Below are 15,662 nucleotides of genomic sequence, written 5' to 3' on the forward strand. Positions count from 1 at the left end.
CTGCTGTGTTCAATAAAGGGAAGATTAATTTAGTGCACACCATCCAGAAGAAAAAGTTATGTGAGCTATTAAAAGAATTTTATAATCCCGAGGCTATAAAGGAGAAGTTAGAAGAAGTTACATCTCAGTTTTTTATAGCAGCATATGTTAAAAACTCGACAAAAAAGTAGATTTAGATAGTGCCAGATACATGCTTTATCAACAGTACGTAGCTAAACGAAGTCTTAATACCAACTTCAACTTGGCATCATTACCAACTACCTCCAAGAGTGCGAAATATCATGGACTTGAGTTTTTCATCAGGTAAGTTAAATTTATGTTGCATTCAAATGTTAAAATAGATTCTTATTTTTGACTTACAGGTACAGGCTTGGTTAAATAACAATTTACCACCTCAAGATTGGGGTTGAAATCTGAAAAATCGAGAGATGAATCCAGTAGGTACATTCAGACCAGCCCATTGCTCCTACATGGGTTTTAGAGAAAAATGTTTGCAATTGCTCTTCGGGAGGCTATAAAAAAGCATGTACATCAAGCGAATGGGACTCACCTGTACTATGGCATGTGGTCAATGCAATGGCATTACATGTATGAACCCAACAAATCTATTTCATTGAAAATTATTTGTAAAACTGCAATTTTTCTTATTTAATGTTTTTAAAATGTAAAAAAACGCACTTTTAAAAAAATTATCTCCGCCACTGGTAATTTACCTTTATTAAAAAGATCGTTTTTATAGGAACTTGTATCCTAACAAATTTTTTGGTCTCGAGATTTACCTCAAAAATACTTTCAATTGAAGTTAAACACAGAATGGTGGGTTATTAAAACAATCCTCCTAAATTAAAGAATTCGCACCTGCGCCACTGAAATTCTAAAAATTTTGGTTCTTTACTTATGTGGTAGGAAATTTTCTTCTCTTCAATTTTTTACTCGTGACTTTTTTTTCCTAAAATTCGTAGTTTTAGAGCTATTGAAGAAAAAGTAGAAAAAGGGCCATTTTTACCCCTTTTAGGGGTGCTTTTGGGGTGACGGGCTCAACGCTTCATCGCTGGGGTTTCAGGATGTTTAAAGATCTACAAAATGAAGCTCTATGCCAAATTTCAGCTTGTCTGTAATTTGTTGAACCTCGGCCTGTATAGGCTCTGGGCTATATGTATGTACTATAATAAGTTTATTAATATAAGTTTACTGAAAATTCCAGTGTCACGCTGCTTGTCATGTGAACGTCGAAAGCGACTGCACGTTCGGCATGTTGGGGCCCATCTACCTTCCGCCACATGCGGTCAGCATTCCTCGTACCGAAGTACCAATGGAATCCATAATCGGAGTGCAAGTACGACGCAAGGAAATAACGCTTTCTCGTGAGTACATACCGTTTTACTATAAAATCCATACCAAAATATTATTACATATATTTCAGAACTATAAACATTCTTTATAATTAGAACTAAGATAATAAAATATAGAAATACACGGTGAGTTTCCTACGATGTTCTCTATGGGTATCTCGGAAACTACTGGAGATAGAGAGTCGGTTAAATTTGGAAAGAACTGCAGTTTTGTGGGGTCATAAATATGCGCCTTTCAGATTTTTGAAAAAGTTCATGGCTTACTAGATATTTCGAAAAAAACAAATTTCGGTCATTTTAAAAATTGTTCCTAATTCCATTATAAGCTATTTTAGACAAAAAGTTTTCAGATAAAAGTTGTAGATAATCAGATCCTTAATGAGATTGTTTCCTCCGTTTTTTTCTAAAGCCTGTCATTTTTGACATATGATACAAATATAAGTTTTTTTAAATGGAAACCATAGTTGGCCATGACTTCCTAAAAAGCGCCATTTTTTAAGCTTTTTAGCGATATAAGCTATAATATGTTTTCTTTGAAAACTTACTAGTTATAGCCAATTCTTAACATTTTTAAACAATTTTACTTAGTTAGCCATGGAAACATGTTTAATCGTCTTTGCTCTCAGAAATGTTAAGCTGTCACATCCAAATTTTGTAAATTAAAATAAACAAAAATTGTAAATATGAATTTTTCAAATGAAGAAAAGCATGTAGGATTATTGATTCAACTTTTCTTGACCATATGTACATTTTCGAGAATACGTTGACTGGTGAATGTTTTTCAAAACATGTTAGAAAAGTTAAATTTAGTTATAGCCAATTCTTATCTTTCTTGACTAATTCCACTTAGATTGTATTAGATCACTTTCTTCACTAGATTTCACATAGATGGTATTCTATTCTGGTACGGTATTCTTATCCTGTTATGATTTATAACTTATAAAAGTCAGAATATATTACTGAACGGTTTTTTACAATTTACATTATACAAACTAAAACTTAAAAAAATAATATCACTACATACACTTTAAGTTATTTTAGAAAATGTTCAAAAAATCCGTCATTGTTTTGAGTTGCACCTTTTTAAAACTGAATTACTACCTATTCTCACAGAAAGCAGAAAGACCGGTCGACTTAATTAAACTTCTCTCGTACCGCCACTTCTTTCAACTTCTTTTGTAAACCTTAATGTTAACCATACCGCATAAAAAATCTAAAATGGATAGGTCAGGTGATCGAGGAGGCCCATGCAATTGGTCCACCTCTTCCTATTCCTGAGTTTGCATAATTATGATATAAATAATTTTTAACATTTCTTTCATTATGGAAGAGGTCATAATGAAAGTTATGTTGGAACCACTCTATTGATGCGCGAGTATCTACATGCTTTTCTTCATTTGAAAAACTCATAATTTTTGTTTATTTTAATTTACAAAGTTTGGATATGACAGCTTCACATTTCTGAGAGCAAAGTCGATTGAATGAGAGAGCAACGGCGGTTTCCACGGCTAACTAAGTGAAATTGTTTAAAAATGATAAGAATTGGCTATAACTCAGTAATTTTTCGAAGAAACCATATTATAGCTTATATCGCTAAAAAGCTTAAAAAATGGCGCTTTTTATGAAGTCATGGCCAACTATGGTTTCCATTTAAAAAACATATGTTTGTGTCATATGTCAAAAATGGGAGGCTTTAGAAAAAACGGAGGAAACAATCTCATTAAGAATGTGATTATCTACAACTTTTATCTGAAAACTTTGTATCTAAAATAGCTTATAATGGAATTAGGGGCAATTTTTAAAATGGCCGAAATTTGTTTTTTTCGAAATATCTAGAAAGCCATGAACTTTTTCAAAAATCTGAAAGGCGCATATTTATAACCCCACAAAACTGCAATTATCTCCCTATTTAACCGACTCTCTATCTCCAGTAGTTTCCGAGATACCCATAGAGAACATCGTAGGAAACTCACCCTGTATATGTCATGAATTATTTACAAATACAGACATTCTATTTATCTGTAATACTTATTTTAAAATGTTCATTTAAAAGGCATATAAATGAATAAAATAAGAATATGAAGTGTTGCATATTAGTATATGTATCCTTATATCATAGATAGAGGAAACAAGTTTAGATTGGAATGCTAGGCTTTCCGCCAAAACTTATAATTGTTTTGGGATGTATACGCTGTAACATCCGTTAAACAAGAACAGAAATATTTTTTTCTTCTCAAAGTCAGAATCTTTAAAAATGATAAAACCTTTAAAAATTTAAACTGCCCTCATTGAAAAAATACCGAAAAGTATTTAAGGCGTCCATTTTCAAAGTAATTATTGCTATCTTGTGAGTTTAATTTAAATTTTATCTACTCAAACCCGTGATAATTGTGAAAAAGTGGCATTGAAAACTTAAAATGTTGTGTGAACTGTGAACTGCAAAAATCATCGTGGATCGTGGCATAATGTCGGTTTCCAATGTTTAATAAGTATTTCATACATGTCCTAATATAAAATAAAGTTTCTTATATGCAACACACTGTGTTTTATTGAAAAAAATTGGCGCCGGGAGGCACGTATAGCCGCCTATACTAAAATATGTTAATAAAAAATTGGTAGACAGTTCTTTTAGTTTCAAAGTAAAGGAATTTTTCCTATTTTTTTTATCTCAAAAACTGAGACTTTGACTGATTTTGATATTATTACAAATTTTGTTGCAAATATTCCTAATCTTAAATTGAAAACCGCGTTTCGCAAGCTACTGTAATTTTGGACTTACGATTTTTTTTAATTTTTAACCCCCTCCCATACCCCTTTACTAACCCCCCACCCTCACCAAAAACTAATGACCAGATTCTCGGCTGCCACAGTATTTTTGTGCCAAATTTGGTTAAAATTGGTTTAACGCTCCCGTTACAGATAACATAATAGAAAAACAGATCACAACATTGTTCCCTAAAGCTCAGTCAAAATAGTTGGGATATACCAAAAAAATACCGGATGATGTAATATGGTTTACTGAAGAAGAGGTGCGTTCTGCAGCAAGTAAACTGAAAAACAAAAAAGCTCCTGGCCCGGACTACATACCGGTGGAAGTTATCAAAATTGCTGCTATGCAAGACCCTCAGAGAATCACTGAGATCCTGAACAAGTGTCTTATCAACAGAGTTTTTGGAGAACGACTCCAAAGAGCGAATAGTATTTACATTGTCCTTATGGGCACTTTCCAATCCAAACTTGTTTTCTTTATCTATGCATTACTTATATACAGTATGTATCAGCGAAATCTTTGAATAAGAAGACTAAGGAAGGAGCATATCAAAAATCTTAGGTACACCGCGACGGGCCTTAAATATGGCCGACTTAAATTCCAGTTTATCAGTGTCGTTCTAATTTTATTTAAAAAATGTAAAACTATGATGTAGGGTAGACGTGGGGTAGACTCAATAATTTGTTGTTTTATTTTACGTTGTGAATAAATGTTGGTAGTTATTAAAATTGTTATAAAAATATATAATTCTAATAAAAATACATAAGTTATAATAAGTATTTATTAACACAAACATCCGATACGCTACTGAAGCAGGTAAGTCAAATTAACATATCTAAATTCCTTGACATCTAATCTTTGACAAGTAATAAATAAAAAAGCTAAAATGCAAGAAAAATATAATTTAGTTAATTTAAGTGAATTTCATAAATGATCAACGTATGTATATTATATAGTCACTTACTAGCGAAAGTTGTTCCATTATTTCACTCAATTTTGCCGAGATCTATCGCACGCTACACAACCAACTATTTTAGAATCTTTTTCGATAAATCGCGATAGTGTCACTGTTAATTTAAGTTCTGCCAGAATTTCCATCTAGATTTACTACCTTTATACAACTATCAGTAGTAGAATAAATAATAAATAACATAAATCAGAAAGCTCCGTAAGGACTGACAAATCCACAAAATTTCAAATCAAAATTCAAATGTGTCAAATGAATCGTCAAACAGAACTGTCAAGGATCCCCACCCTAGAGTGCTTTTATGGTGCTTTTTCCGCCCACCATGCATGAATACATGGATAGCATTATGCTCCTTCCTTAGTCTTCTTATTCAAAGAGCGAAATGGAATAAATGAAATTATGCATATTCGGAAAAATATACCCTTTTAATTATTATTACCGAATTTATGCCTTATATCTATAGTTATACCTGTACATATTACTCTAAAGTAGTTATTAGTATAGTCTGTAAAACGAATAACTTTGAATTTGACAGTTCCCTCGGGCTTTTCTAGTGTTAATTTTATTAGGTTAGCAACTTGCGGCCATGCTGACGCAATGCCGTCTCTAATAGAACAGCCTCGGAGCGAGATTTATGACGTCACGCTAGTTAGATACTACGGATTAATAAATATGTTGTAGAATACATGGAAAACATAATTATTCCTCGTATTTTTGGTTTGTATTTTAAAAATGATATAGTTTACATGAAATATACATAATATACAGTTAATAAATACAATATATATACCTATTTATAGTAATAAATACTTTGACAGATAAACTATGAACCATACAAATGCAGCAAATGTTTTACAATATGGCTGAAATCGTACTCCATAGTCAATGTAGATAGTTTTTGTGTTAAGAATAATAATTTAAAAATATATGTGCTCATCTTTTGACAAGTTTATATTAGTTTATGTATTGCAGTAAACATTATAATATATAAATAAATTTTGTGAATGCAAATAATAATACATCACTATTAGTAGATATTGAATGATTTTTGTTAATTAGATCGATTTTCAAACCCCAAAATTTAAAATATATTTTACATTTTACCCATTATCTTATGTACCACCTATTCATTATTTGTATATTGTAAAACATTTGCTGCATTTGTATGGTTCATAGTTTATTTGCCAAAGTATTTATTACTATAAATAGGTATATATTATATTGTATTTATTAACTTGTATATTATGTATATTTATGATGTAAACTATATCATTTTAAAATACAAACCAAAAATACGAGGAATAATTATGTTTCCATGTATTCTACAACATATTCATTAATCCGGGTATCTAACTAATACGTCATAAATCTCGCTCCGTGGCTATTCTATTACAACGACATGGGAAATCTAATATTTAGAAATGTCAAAAGCTGATGACATTTTACTTTTGTCAATTATGACATTCCGTGTTGATTTTTGCAAGAAGAGGAAGAACTGTCACTTGTTTTATTATTTTCCTTTTCTATTTCACGAAAGTAAAAAAATATACCTATCTGATTCGTTCAGGCACTCAATTTAAAGAATATCAGTAACTTTTTTGACAGAGTGATTTTATATTTGCCATGTTGGTAAAAAATAACGGTCAAAATTCAAAGTTATTCATTTTATAGACTATATAATAACTCAACAGAATATCAATTGGTTTTATTTTTGTCATAATCTAATAGTACGCGATACACGTTTTATTGTGTTTTAATTTTACATTATTTATTTTTACATTTTAATAATTTTAGTTGATTTATTTAATCAACATCATCTAAGCGTATAAAACACATATAGAATAATTAATTAATGTTATACTAAATGTCTTAAAAGACTAATTTTATTAGACTAAGTATTAATATAATAATCAACAAAATATGTTTTTTTATTTTTATCATAATGTAATAGTGTTTGATAGACATTTTCTACTCGATTAACATTTTTTTATTTTTTTTAAATTTTATGGAACAGTTATAAATTTATAAAGAACGTGTTAAAAAAACTAAAAAATTATTTTACATATTAGATTTTTACATTTTATTAGTTTTAGTTGATTTATTTCACATCATAAAGGCATATTAAAATACATATATTGATGATGATTAGGATGATTAAGTAATGCTTATATTAAATGATTTAAAATACTAAGTATTAGACTATAAAGCCTCATTCAGAACCTCGAAATTAGTGGAATAAGTTAGTGAATTGAAATATACTTTATACTTAAAAATTTATGACCATTCACAATGCTTAAAAAATACAATTAAAATTAATAGAATATTCTAGGAACAGCTTCCGCTACTCAGTGGTATCCATAGAGAAAGCAATAATTAACTTATAAAACAATAAACTTTTGATTTCTATCCACAATTTCTCTTGACAGATGATAATTAAAGGCCAAAATGGCATTACTCGCAAATTTTGAAGTATAATTGTGGTAAAAGTATGTTTGTTAACTTTTTCTGTTAATTGACAATTACTACCACTAGCAATTTTCAATTAGTAGAAAAATTACTTACATTGAAATTAGAGGCACAAACTTCTACGCTAATTGAAACCACTAATTTCAAGGTTTCGAGAGAAGTTAATTATGAATGCAATACTCAATAAAGTATTTTTTTAAAATTTTTGTTATAATTGAATAGTACTCGATCAACCTTTTCTTGTTTATTTTTAAAAGCCTATTAAAACAGTTTAGATCAAGCGTTTTATACAACAGTAAGGAAATGTTCGAAAAAAGTGTTGTAGTGTCGGTTTAAACTTTTCGTTTTAATTTTTTTCGTTTTAAGATAACAAAGGAATGCTTTTGCAGTCTCCAATGGCGCGGGACGGGCGGGCTCGGTCTCGAACTTGCGGCATCGCTTTTCCTTTGTTTCCTCCTTTTATCAGACACTTCGGCACAAGCCGCCTCGACGCAGAGGTACTACCTAACCGTTTTTTTTCTTTTGGCTACCCAGCGCGTTTGGTTTGGCTACTAACACCTTAGATTAAATACGCTGAAAGATACAGCAATCCACTACAGTCAGTGACGGTTAATCAATAAGTGCACATCAGCACGAGAGCTATGAAATTTAATGCTCTTCCTTGAGAAAATACTAATTAAAATTTCATTCTTTCATTAATTCTATTGTCGCGACCTAGCCTTGTGGAGCCATCTTATCCGATAGTCAAGCAGACTTAAGGGCGACCAACTCAGTAACCATCAATTCGAAGTTGGTAAAAGAATGCCTAGAGAACGTAAACAAATTAGGGAAAGAAAGTAAAACCCTTCTGGGTGCCAGCACAAGAGATAGAAGGTAATGAAAAAGCAAACGATCTAGCTAGAAAAGGAGCGAACACTCCACTAACTGGACTAGAACCGTTCTGTTCAATAAATGGAAATCAACTTGAAGCAGAACTCAAGAACCTAGAAGACTCCATCTGTAACCTGGAATGGGAATTCTCCAACGGTCTAAGACACTCGAAGAAATTTCTCAGGACTTGCGCCCGGGAAAATCAAAGATTTTCCTTGATTTAAGTAAGAACAATCTTCACATTATCACGGGGTTAGGTTAGGTTAGGACACTGTCTCTTCGATGAGCACTTGGGCACTTTAGTAGATTGAAGCTTAGAAAAAAAAGGCGAATGCAGATTCTGTGAGGAAAATGGGGAAACAGCAGAACACCTCGTCATTGAGTGCGCCGAGACTATTAGTGCCATAAACTTTGGTTCGGAGGTAGAAAACTAACCTCTCAAAACCGTCTCAGATATTGGCTTTTGTCAAAGACTGTATGACGAGCTATAATATCAAGAAACGGAGTCTGTGGGGGTTCAAAACCAGGAATGCTGTACCTTTTCTATATTTAATTTAGTTACTAACCCAAACATTACATACAATGACTAAGAATGTAGTCAAATATTAGTTTTTACACTTATACATCAAATACAGAAGGGACGTCATGGTAACCATTTTGAAACGCCTTTTATGACAGTTTAGTTTTCGAAACACTTGATGCATTTTATTAGGAATCCAGGAAAATAACATTTATTTTACTTTTTTCATTAATATTTATGGTTTGATTTTTTTTTATTATTAACCGTATTTTTTGTGGCGTTCTGATTAGTTAACCCCAGATGACGATGAAGATCTCTTAATTAATAAAAAATATTATAGACTCAGTATTAAAAAGGGATAGCTTTATAAATTGAGCTAGAGCGTAACACTTTTTTAATATGTTTGACTTGAGTTTTTGTGCAGATTTTTGACCAGATTTCTATAAAACAATTACAAACAACCGACTTAGTCGTGAAATTAAAAATTAAAATATTCCTAACATACGATATATTATTTTAGCACGGAGTACGTCAGAAGAGTTCAGTAGCGGCGAGGCCAGTAGGTACAGGGAGTTGGAAGAGAACACTCAAACACATTCCTCCAGTAGTAAAGAAAAGCAGGACAAACAGAATAAGAAGGAAGAAGAGAGAGATGAAGGTACTTTATAAATATTTTATGTATAATACTTTTCTGTGGCCGTCCGTACTTTAGTGTGTAGCAGCGGTAGTATGTCGCCTGTTATGCGAGAGGTACGGGGTTCGATCCCCAGCCATTAAAAATATTTATTTATCTAAATAAATATTTTTGACGCCACCTCAAGGAAGGCAATGCCAAACCACCTTGAGTATATTTGCCTAGTACAGCCTTTCAAACAGTGCTGTTCGGATTTGGCAATAAACTGTAGGTCCCGTGTACATGTGAAACACTGATGACACACAGACTCTGTATAGAGTTATAGAGTATGGCACTGTAAGAAGATAGTCTTCTCCAGAATCACTCATTTTTAGTAGTAGTACGGTCTAGCATATAGCGTAGCTATCGTCATGGCTCATACTTACTCTTAGTTAGTACCACATACTTTTTTCAATTGTTATACGCAATTCTAGTGAGTTTCAAGTTCCTTTGGCAATCTTCGTTTGGAAATGAAGATGGAAAATCAAATTTATCCATCTCTTCAATTTTAAGTGTATCTGCTAACTCGTTTGTTTAATCTTACCCATCATTTTGATTACAATATTTTAGACCCCCTCTTCAAGTCTTAGGTTAGCATAGTATATTCAGAAAGAGGGCATACTCGTTAGAAAGCATATTCGGAAAGCATATTCTGCAAAGATTGTGGAAAACCCTGTCTTTTTTCTAGAATGCTTTTGAGGCGCTGCTTGTCCTGTGCTGAATTTCAGAGTCCATATTGGGGTTTTCCGAAATCAAACTGCCGAGGTAATTGAATTCCGCTACATATTTCAATAGTTCTTCTCCGATTTATATAACATTGTTGTGATCTTCCAGGGGAGTGCACATGATTTTCGTTCTATCGATGTTCAGCTTAAGGCCCAAAGCCTAGTATGCCTAGGTATATGTGTTCAACATTTCTTGTAATGTCTTAATAAAAAATATAGTCTTTATTTAAAGTACGTAATCAATCATCGAGGTTAAGCAATGTTATGCGCGGTCATAATTGTATGGGTGACCAAATCTTTTTGTAGATGAAATAGCGTTCGCAATTTTAGAGAATTAGTCAACCTTTTTTTTAAGTAACTTAATTAAACAACCTCTTTTTTTATCAAGTAAAACTTAATTCATGATCCTAAACCTGCGAACGCCATTTCATCTGTAACATAAGGACTCAAATCTACCACGTTATGTCGATCTTTTTGTAGATTTTTTTAAACTTTTACTAATTTGTACAGAATAGAAAAATCTGAAAGTAGCATATTTTTAATTATAAAACAAATAAGGTCCAACTTCTAAATTAAGTTACCCGGTCGTGATACCCGTATGAAAGGGCTTCATTGGCACAAGCTTAAAAAAAATTTAATTATTTTTATGATGTATAGTTTTCGATTTATGACGAAGAATCATGGTCGTGGTGTCGGTCTGCTTTTTGTGCAAGACTAAGACTGCCAAACCAAGAGCAGTCTTGGTCACCATTACCACCATATATTAAGAGTCCGTTTCACTAATCTGAAAAAGTAGCAAAATAAACGTTCGGCATTTAATGTTTTATGTAAAACTGGCTAGGTATTTTTGCACAAATGAAGAAGGAAATTAAAGATAAAGGATTATACTATATCCGTATTGTAGCACATTTTTAGACAACTTCTTTATTCTTAAAATTGTGATGGTCAAACATCAACAAAATATTCCTTTTGTTTGGACTAAATTTTCTCGAAAATAAAGCCATAATTCAAAATTCTGTTACAATACGGAAATAGATCGGAGTTTTGTAATTACAGTGATATATAATTTATTTGGTTTTGTAACAATTTTATGGAAATTGCTGAAGCTCTGCAAACTTTAATCAAGCCTTAATCAAAGCACGTGTGTTTGGAATTTTGGGTCTGGCTTAACACGACAGGATCGGGCTAAGCCTCAGGCAGATTTCTGAAATATAATATACAGGGTCCGGCAATAGTGCGTCGGGCATCTGTAGCTCCTAGAATAAAAAACTTGAGAATTTTGTTTAAGTGCAAACCTAAAGTATGCATCAGGATGTATTTCAGGAAAATATTTTAACTTCTATAGGGTGGCTCAAAAAAGTGTGAGTGGACCTGGATGATTTTTTTTAAATGGAACACCCTCTATATTATTGCATTTTTGGCTTCCTTTCAGATCACTTTACATGACCCTAAGATATGAATAAATATATTTCGATAGTTTCAGAGATATTAAAAAATAAATAAAAGATATATATTTTTCAGCCCTTCTTAAAAAAATTATTAAAAATACAAGAACTGTTCTGAAATCAAAACTATATTAGGTATTTACTTTAGATAGTCTGTTCTTACTTTGCTATAAATATCGTAAATCATACAGGATGTTCAATATTCTACGCCAAACTTTCTAAAATATAAAATAAATTTTCTTTGTTATTTTAAATGGAACACCCTGTATATTATTTTTTTATTAGATGGAGAGTTAAAAAATGAACATTTTTTGTATTTAGAGTGTAACAGGGGGAAATTTTGAGGGTCGGTTTGATGAAGTAAAAGGCGATAGTTTAAGTTCCTCGTGTATTTCTCTCTCTCTTTTGTAACTCTTTGCTATAATGGCTAGAAAATTATATAAATGTTTTGCTGATCTTAAATATTATGGATAAATCTTACCTAGCACCAAGTTAATTCATACAAAATATAATAACTAATAAGATGTATGGTGAAATTTTAAACCACAGGCTGCCGCCGTTATTTGCAAAAGTTAAGAATAAATGTAGAAATAAATTTACTTAATTCGAAGATATTTTTTATCCGCATACCAGATTTATTTAATAAAATGGGTATAAGCGGCGACATCTACAAGACGGATGTTTGAACGCATTGAATATTAATAAGGTTTACTACATTTACACTAAAATATTCCCATGTAGTTCAGCAATTTAACAACAAATAATCAATAACCTATATATTTTGTTTCATCTGCCTCCCTGTGAACTGAGAGATCGAAGAACACACGAGGTTCACATAATTTATAAATTTAATAAATAGTATCAATATATGTGCTATAACTATATAGCTCACACAATTTATAGCGGGTGATATGTATGGAGTTGCAGCACGTTCAATTATACCCAGATTTTCCATTTACGTGTCAGTTTTATTGACGGCTTCTCGATAAGCTGAATATGGATATGACTTATCGGATATGACTTAATAAAAAATGGATCGGTATTATGAAGTTTAATTTGATGATTATAATTTTTTACACGACCCGGTATATTTGAAAAAATCGATTCATATTGCTAATCAATTCTTTAAACATATGTTTCTCATTAAAACTTAAATTTGTATTTTTTGTGACATTCTGTATATCAGTTGACTGCACAACTGCATTTGCTGTAACAAAACTCTCGTATTTTGATAAACTGCGCAAATTTAACGATTCTCTACCATTATATTCGTGAGAATAAATTTTTTCTGATAAAGCAATTTCTTCATCGCCTACCGAACAAAATATTTTATTTATATTTATATTTAAATCGATACGTACTTTGTATTTTCGTAAAAAATCAATTCCTAAAATAATTGAATAAACAAGATCGGGTATGACAAAAAATTCCTGGTAAAAAATATTATTTTCACACGAAAAACAAATTAAAGTTTGTAATTGTATTTTTCTTTGATTTTATTTAAACGCCCCTATAACTCTTATACCAGAACACGAAAAAGATGGAATGTCACTTTTAATTTTATCAGAAAAAGAGTTCCAAACGTCTTCAGAGACTGCGGAGATTTCACTTCCAGTGTCAATTAAAGCGGGAAAAGAATAACCATACAATTGCGTTTCGATAATCGGCGATCTATAATTAACAATTTCGTGCTTAAAGCTACACTCATCTTTAAGTAATTCATCTCTAACGTTATTATTAAAACAAAGCCCTTTTAAAACGTTTTCCACAGCCGGGCTCGTCTTGTGGAAAGCAATCTAGTTTTCCGAATTTTCCTCACATTCAACATTATCCACAGTTTGCAAACTAGATAAGTTTTTTGTCTGATTTTGTCCCGACATCTGTTGTGATTGTGATCCATGTCTAGAATTATTTTGTTTATAAAAATAATTTTTCCAGTCTTGTTGAATGTGAAAAGAATCCGTCATGTACTAGCACTAAAATAATATTCCGCCTGTCTAAGACGCTGAAGGGCATCTTGAAATGTAACTGCTCCGATTAAAGTACAAGAAATACTTGGTGGAAAATGTCGCGCAATAATTTGAATTAATTGTGGGGGCGGATGAAGGCAGGTTCTAAATGTTTAATAAAACTACATAGGAATTAAATATTCTGTAAATGTAGCGCTGCCATTTATAGGGTAAATATCCAAATCTAATTTCAGTCTAATCTTAAGTTGTTGAGATTGATTCCAATATTGAGCTAAGAATTGATTTTTAAAATCTTGAAAATTAGTGAAAGTTGATAAGAAAGCGTTCATCCATATTTTTGCGTTTCCTCTAAAGAATAAATTAGTTATACTATCTACTAAAAACTGATCTACAGAAACATTTTGTGACTTATACATGGTTTCTATTTGATTTAAAAAATCTACAGGGTGTATATCCCCTTTATCATCAAAAATAGGAACGTCAGCGTTCGGTTTAAAAGTACAAATATTTTGAAAATGGCCCTGATTAGAATTAATATTATTATTATTTATATTTGACTTATGTACTTCATTAATAACACTAGAAATTATCGTTTTTAAATCTTCTTGCTGCATGGAACAAGTAGTCGGATTACAAAATGGCGGTGGCATGAAATTTGCCGCTGGCATATGAACTGCCGGTGGCGGTACAAACATAAAGTTGCCTCACTGATCCCCTTCGTTATTATTGCCTCTTATAAACGATCCAGATAATACAGAATTTGGAAAGATCCTACCTTGTATCGTTGGACTTGTGTTCGGTACCGTCGTGGCTGTCGTAGTTGGTACCGGCCCCTGAGGCGTTGTGGGCGATGTTGTTATGTGATCAGAAAGAGATTGTCGACCTCGTAGATCCAAAAGTCGACTCTGGGTCTCACCACGAAGGTCGTAGTTGTGAGTCCTTGGGGTGGCACCGTTATTCATCTCAGATAAATACACGTAGTCAGTAGTTCTTCTATTGTCTATATAATACTTCACCAGCCTCTAGTTGGGCGCCAAGATGTAACAGGGGGAAATTTTGAGGGTCGGTTGATGAAGTAAAAGGCGATGTTTAAGTTCCTCGTGTATTTCTCTCTCTCTTTTGTAACTCTTTGCTATAATGGCTAGAAAATTATATAAATGATTTGCTGATCTTAAATATTATGGATAAATCTTACCTAGCACCAAGTTAATTCATACAAAATATAATAACTAATAAGATGTATGGTGAAATTTTAAAACCACAGGCTGCCGCCATTATTTTATATAAGTTAAGAATAAATGTAGAAATAAATTTACTTAAATCGAAGATATTTTTTATCCACATACCAGATTTATTTAATAAAATGGGTATAAGCGGCGACATCTACAAGACGGGTGTTTGAACGCATTGAATGTTAATAAGGTTTACTACATTTACACTAAAATATTCCCATGTAGTCCAGCAATTTAACAACAAATAATCAATAACCTACTATATTTTGTTTCAAGAGTATTTCAAAATTTGTATCGGTTTCGCAGATACGCGCAGTATTATTTCATATGGCGCTTTCAATGGTAAAATATGAGAGAAAAATCATTGGGTGGCTTTGATAAAAATTTACTGTGGAAAATGCCATATGAAATATAAACCCGCAAATATCTGCGAAACCGTTAAAAATTTTGAAATACTCTAAATACAAAAAATGTTCATTTTTTAATTCTCCGTCTATTGAAAAAATAATATACAGGATGTTCCATTTAAAAAACAAAGAAAAATGATTTCATATTTTAGAAAGTTTGGCTTAGAATTTTGAACATCCTGTATAATTTACGATTTTCATATTTATAGCAAAGTAAGTACAGACCATCTAAAGTAAGTACCTAATATAGTTTTGATTTGAGAAC

General features: G+C 31.8%; 1 protein-coding gene across 6 annotated transcripts in view; it reads left to right on the plus strand.

The window, feature by feature from the left end:
- Positions 1-15,662, plus strand: part of LOC115886862 (diacylglycerol kinase theta) — an 80,304-nt gene that overhangs the window by 19,184 nt on the left and 45,458 nt on the right. For 4 of the 6 annotated variants that reach the window (XM_030906178.1, XM_030906204.1, XM_030906188.1 and 1 more), the window contains exons 5-7: positions 1,205-1,364; positions 7,945-8,052; positions 9,466-9,603. In XM_030906178.1, coding sequence (XP_030762038.1) covers positions 1,205-1,364; positions 7,945-8,052; positions 9,466-9,603 — 406 coding nt within the window. The remainder of the gene's footprint in view (positions 1-1,204; positions 1,365-7,944; positions 8,053-9,465; positions 9,604-15,662) is intronic. The other 2 variants (XM_030906210.1, XM_030906216.1) reach the window with 1 other exon arrangement.

The sequence above is a fragment of the Sitophilus oryzae genome, unplaced genomic scaffold (assembly GCF_002938485.1).
Source record: "Sitophilus oryzae breed Bouriz unplaced genomic scaffold, Soryzae_2.0 scaffold_1146_pilon_pilon, whole genome shotgun sequence".
NCBI lineage: Eukaryota > Metazoa > Arthropoda > Insecta > Coleoptera > Curculionidae > Sitophilus > Sitophilus oryzae.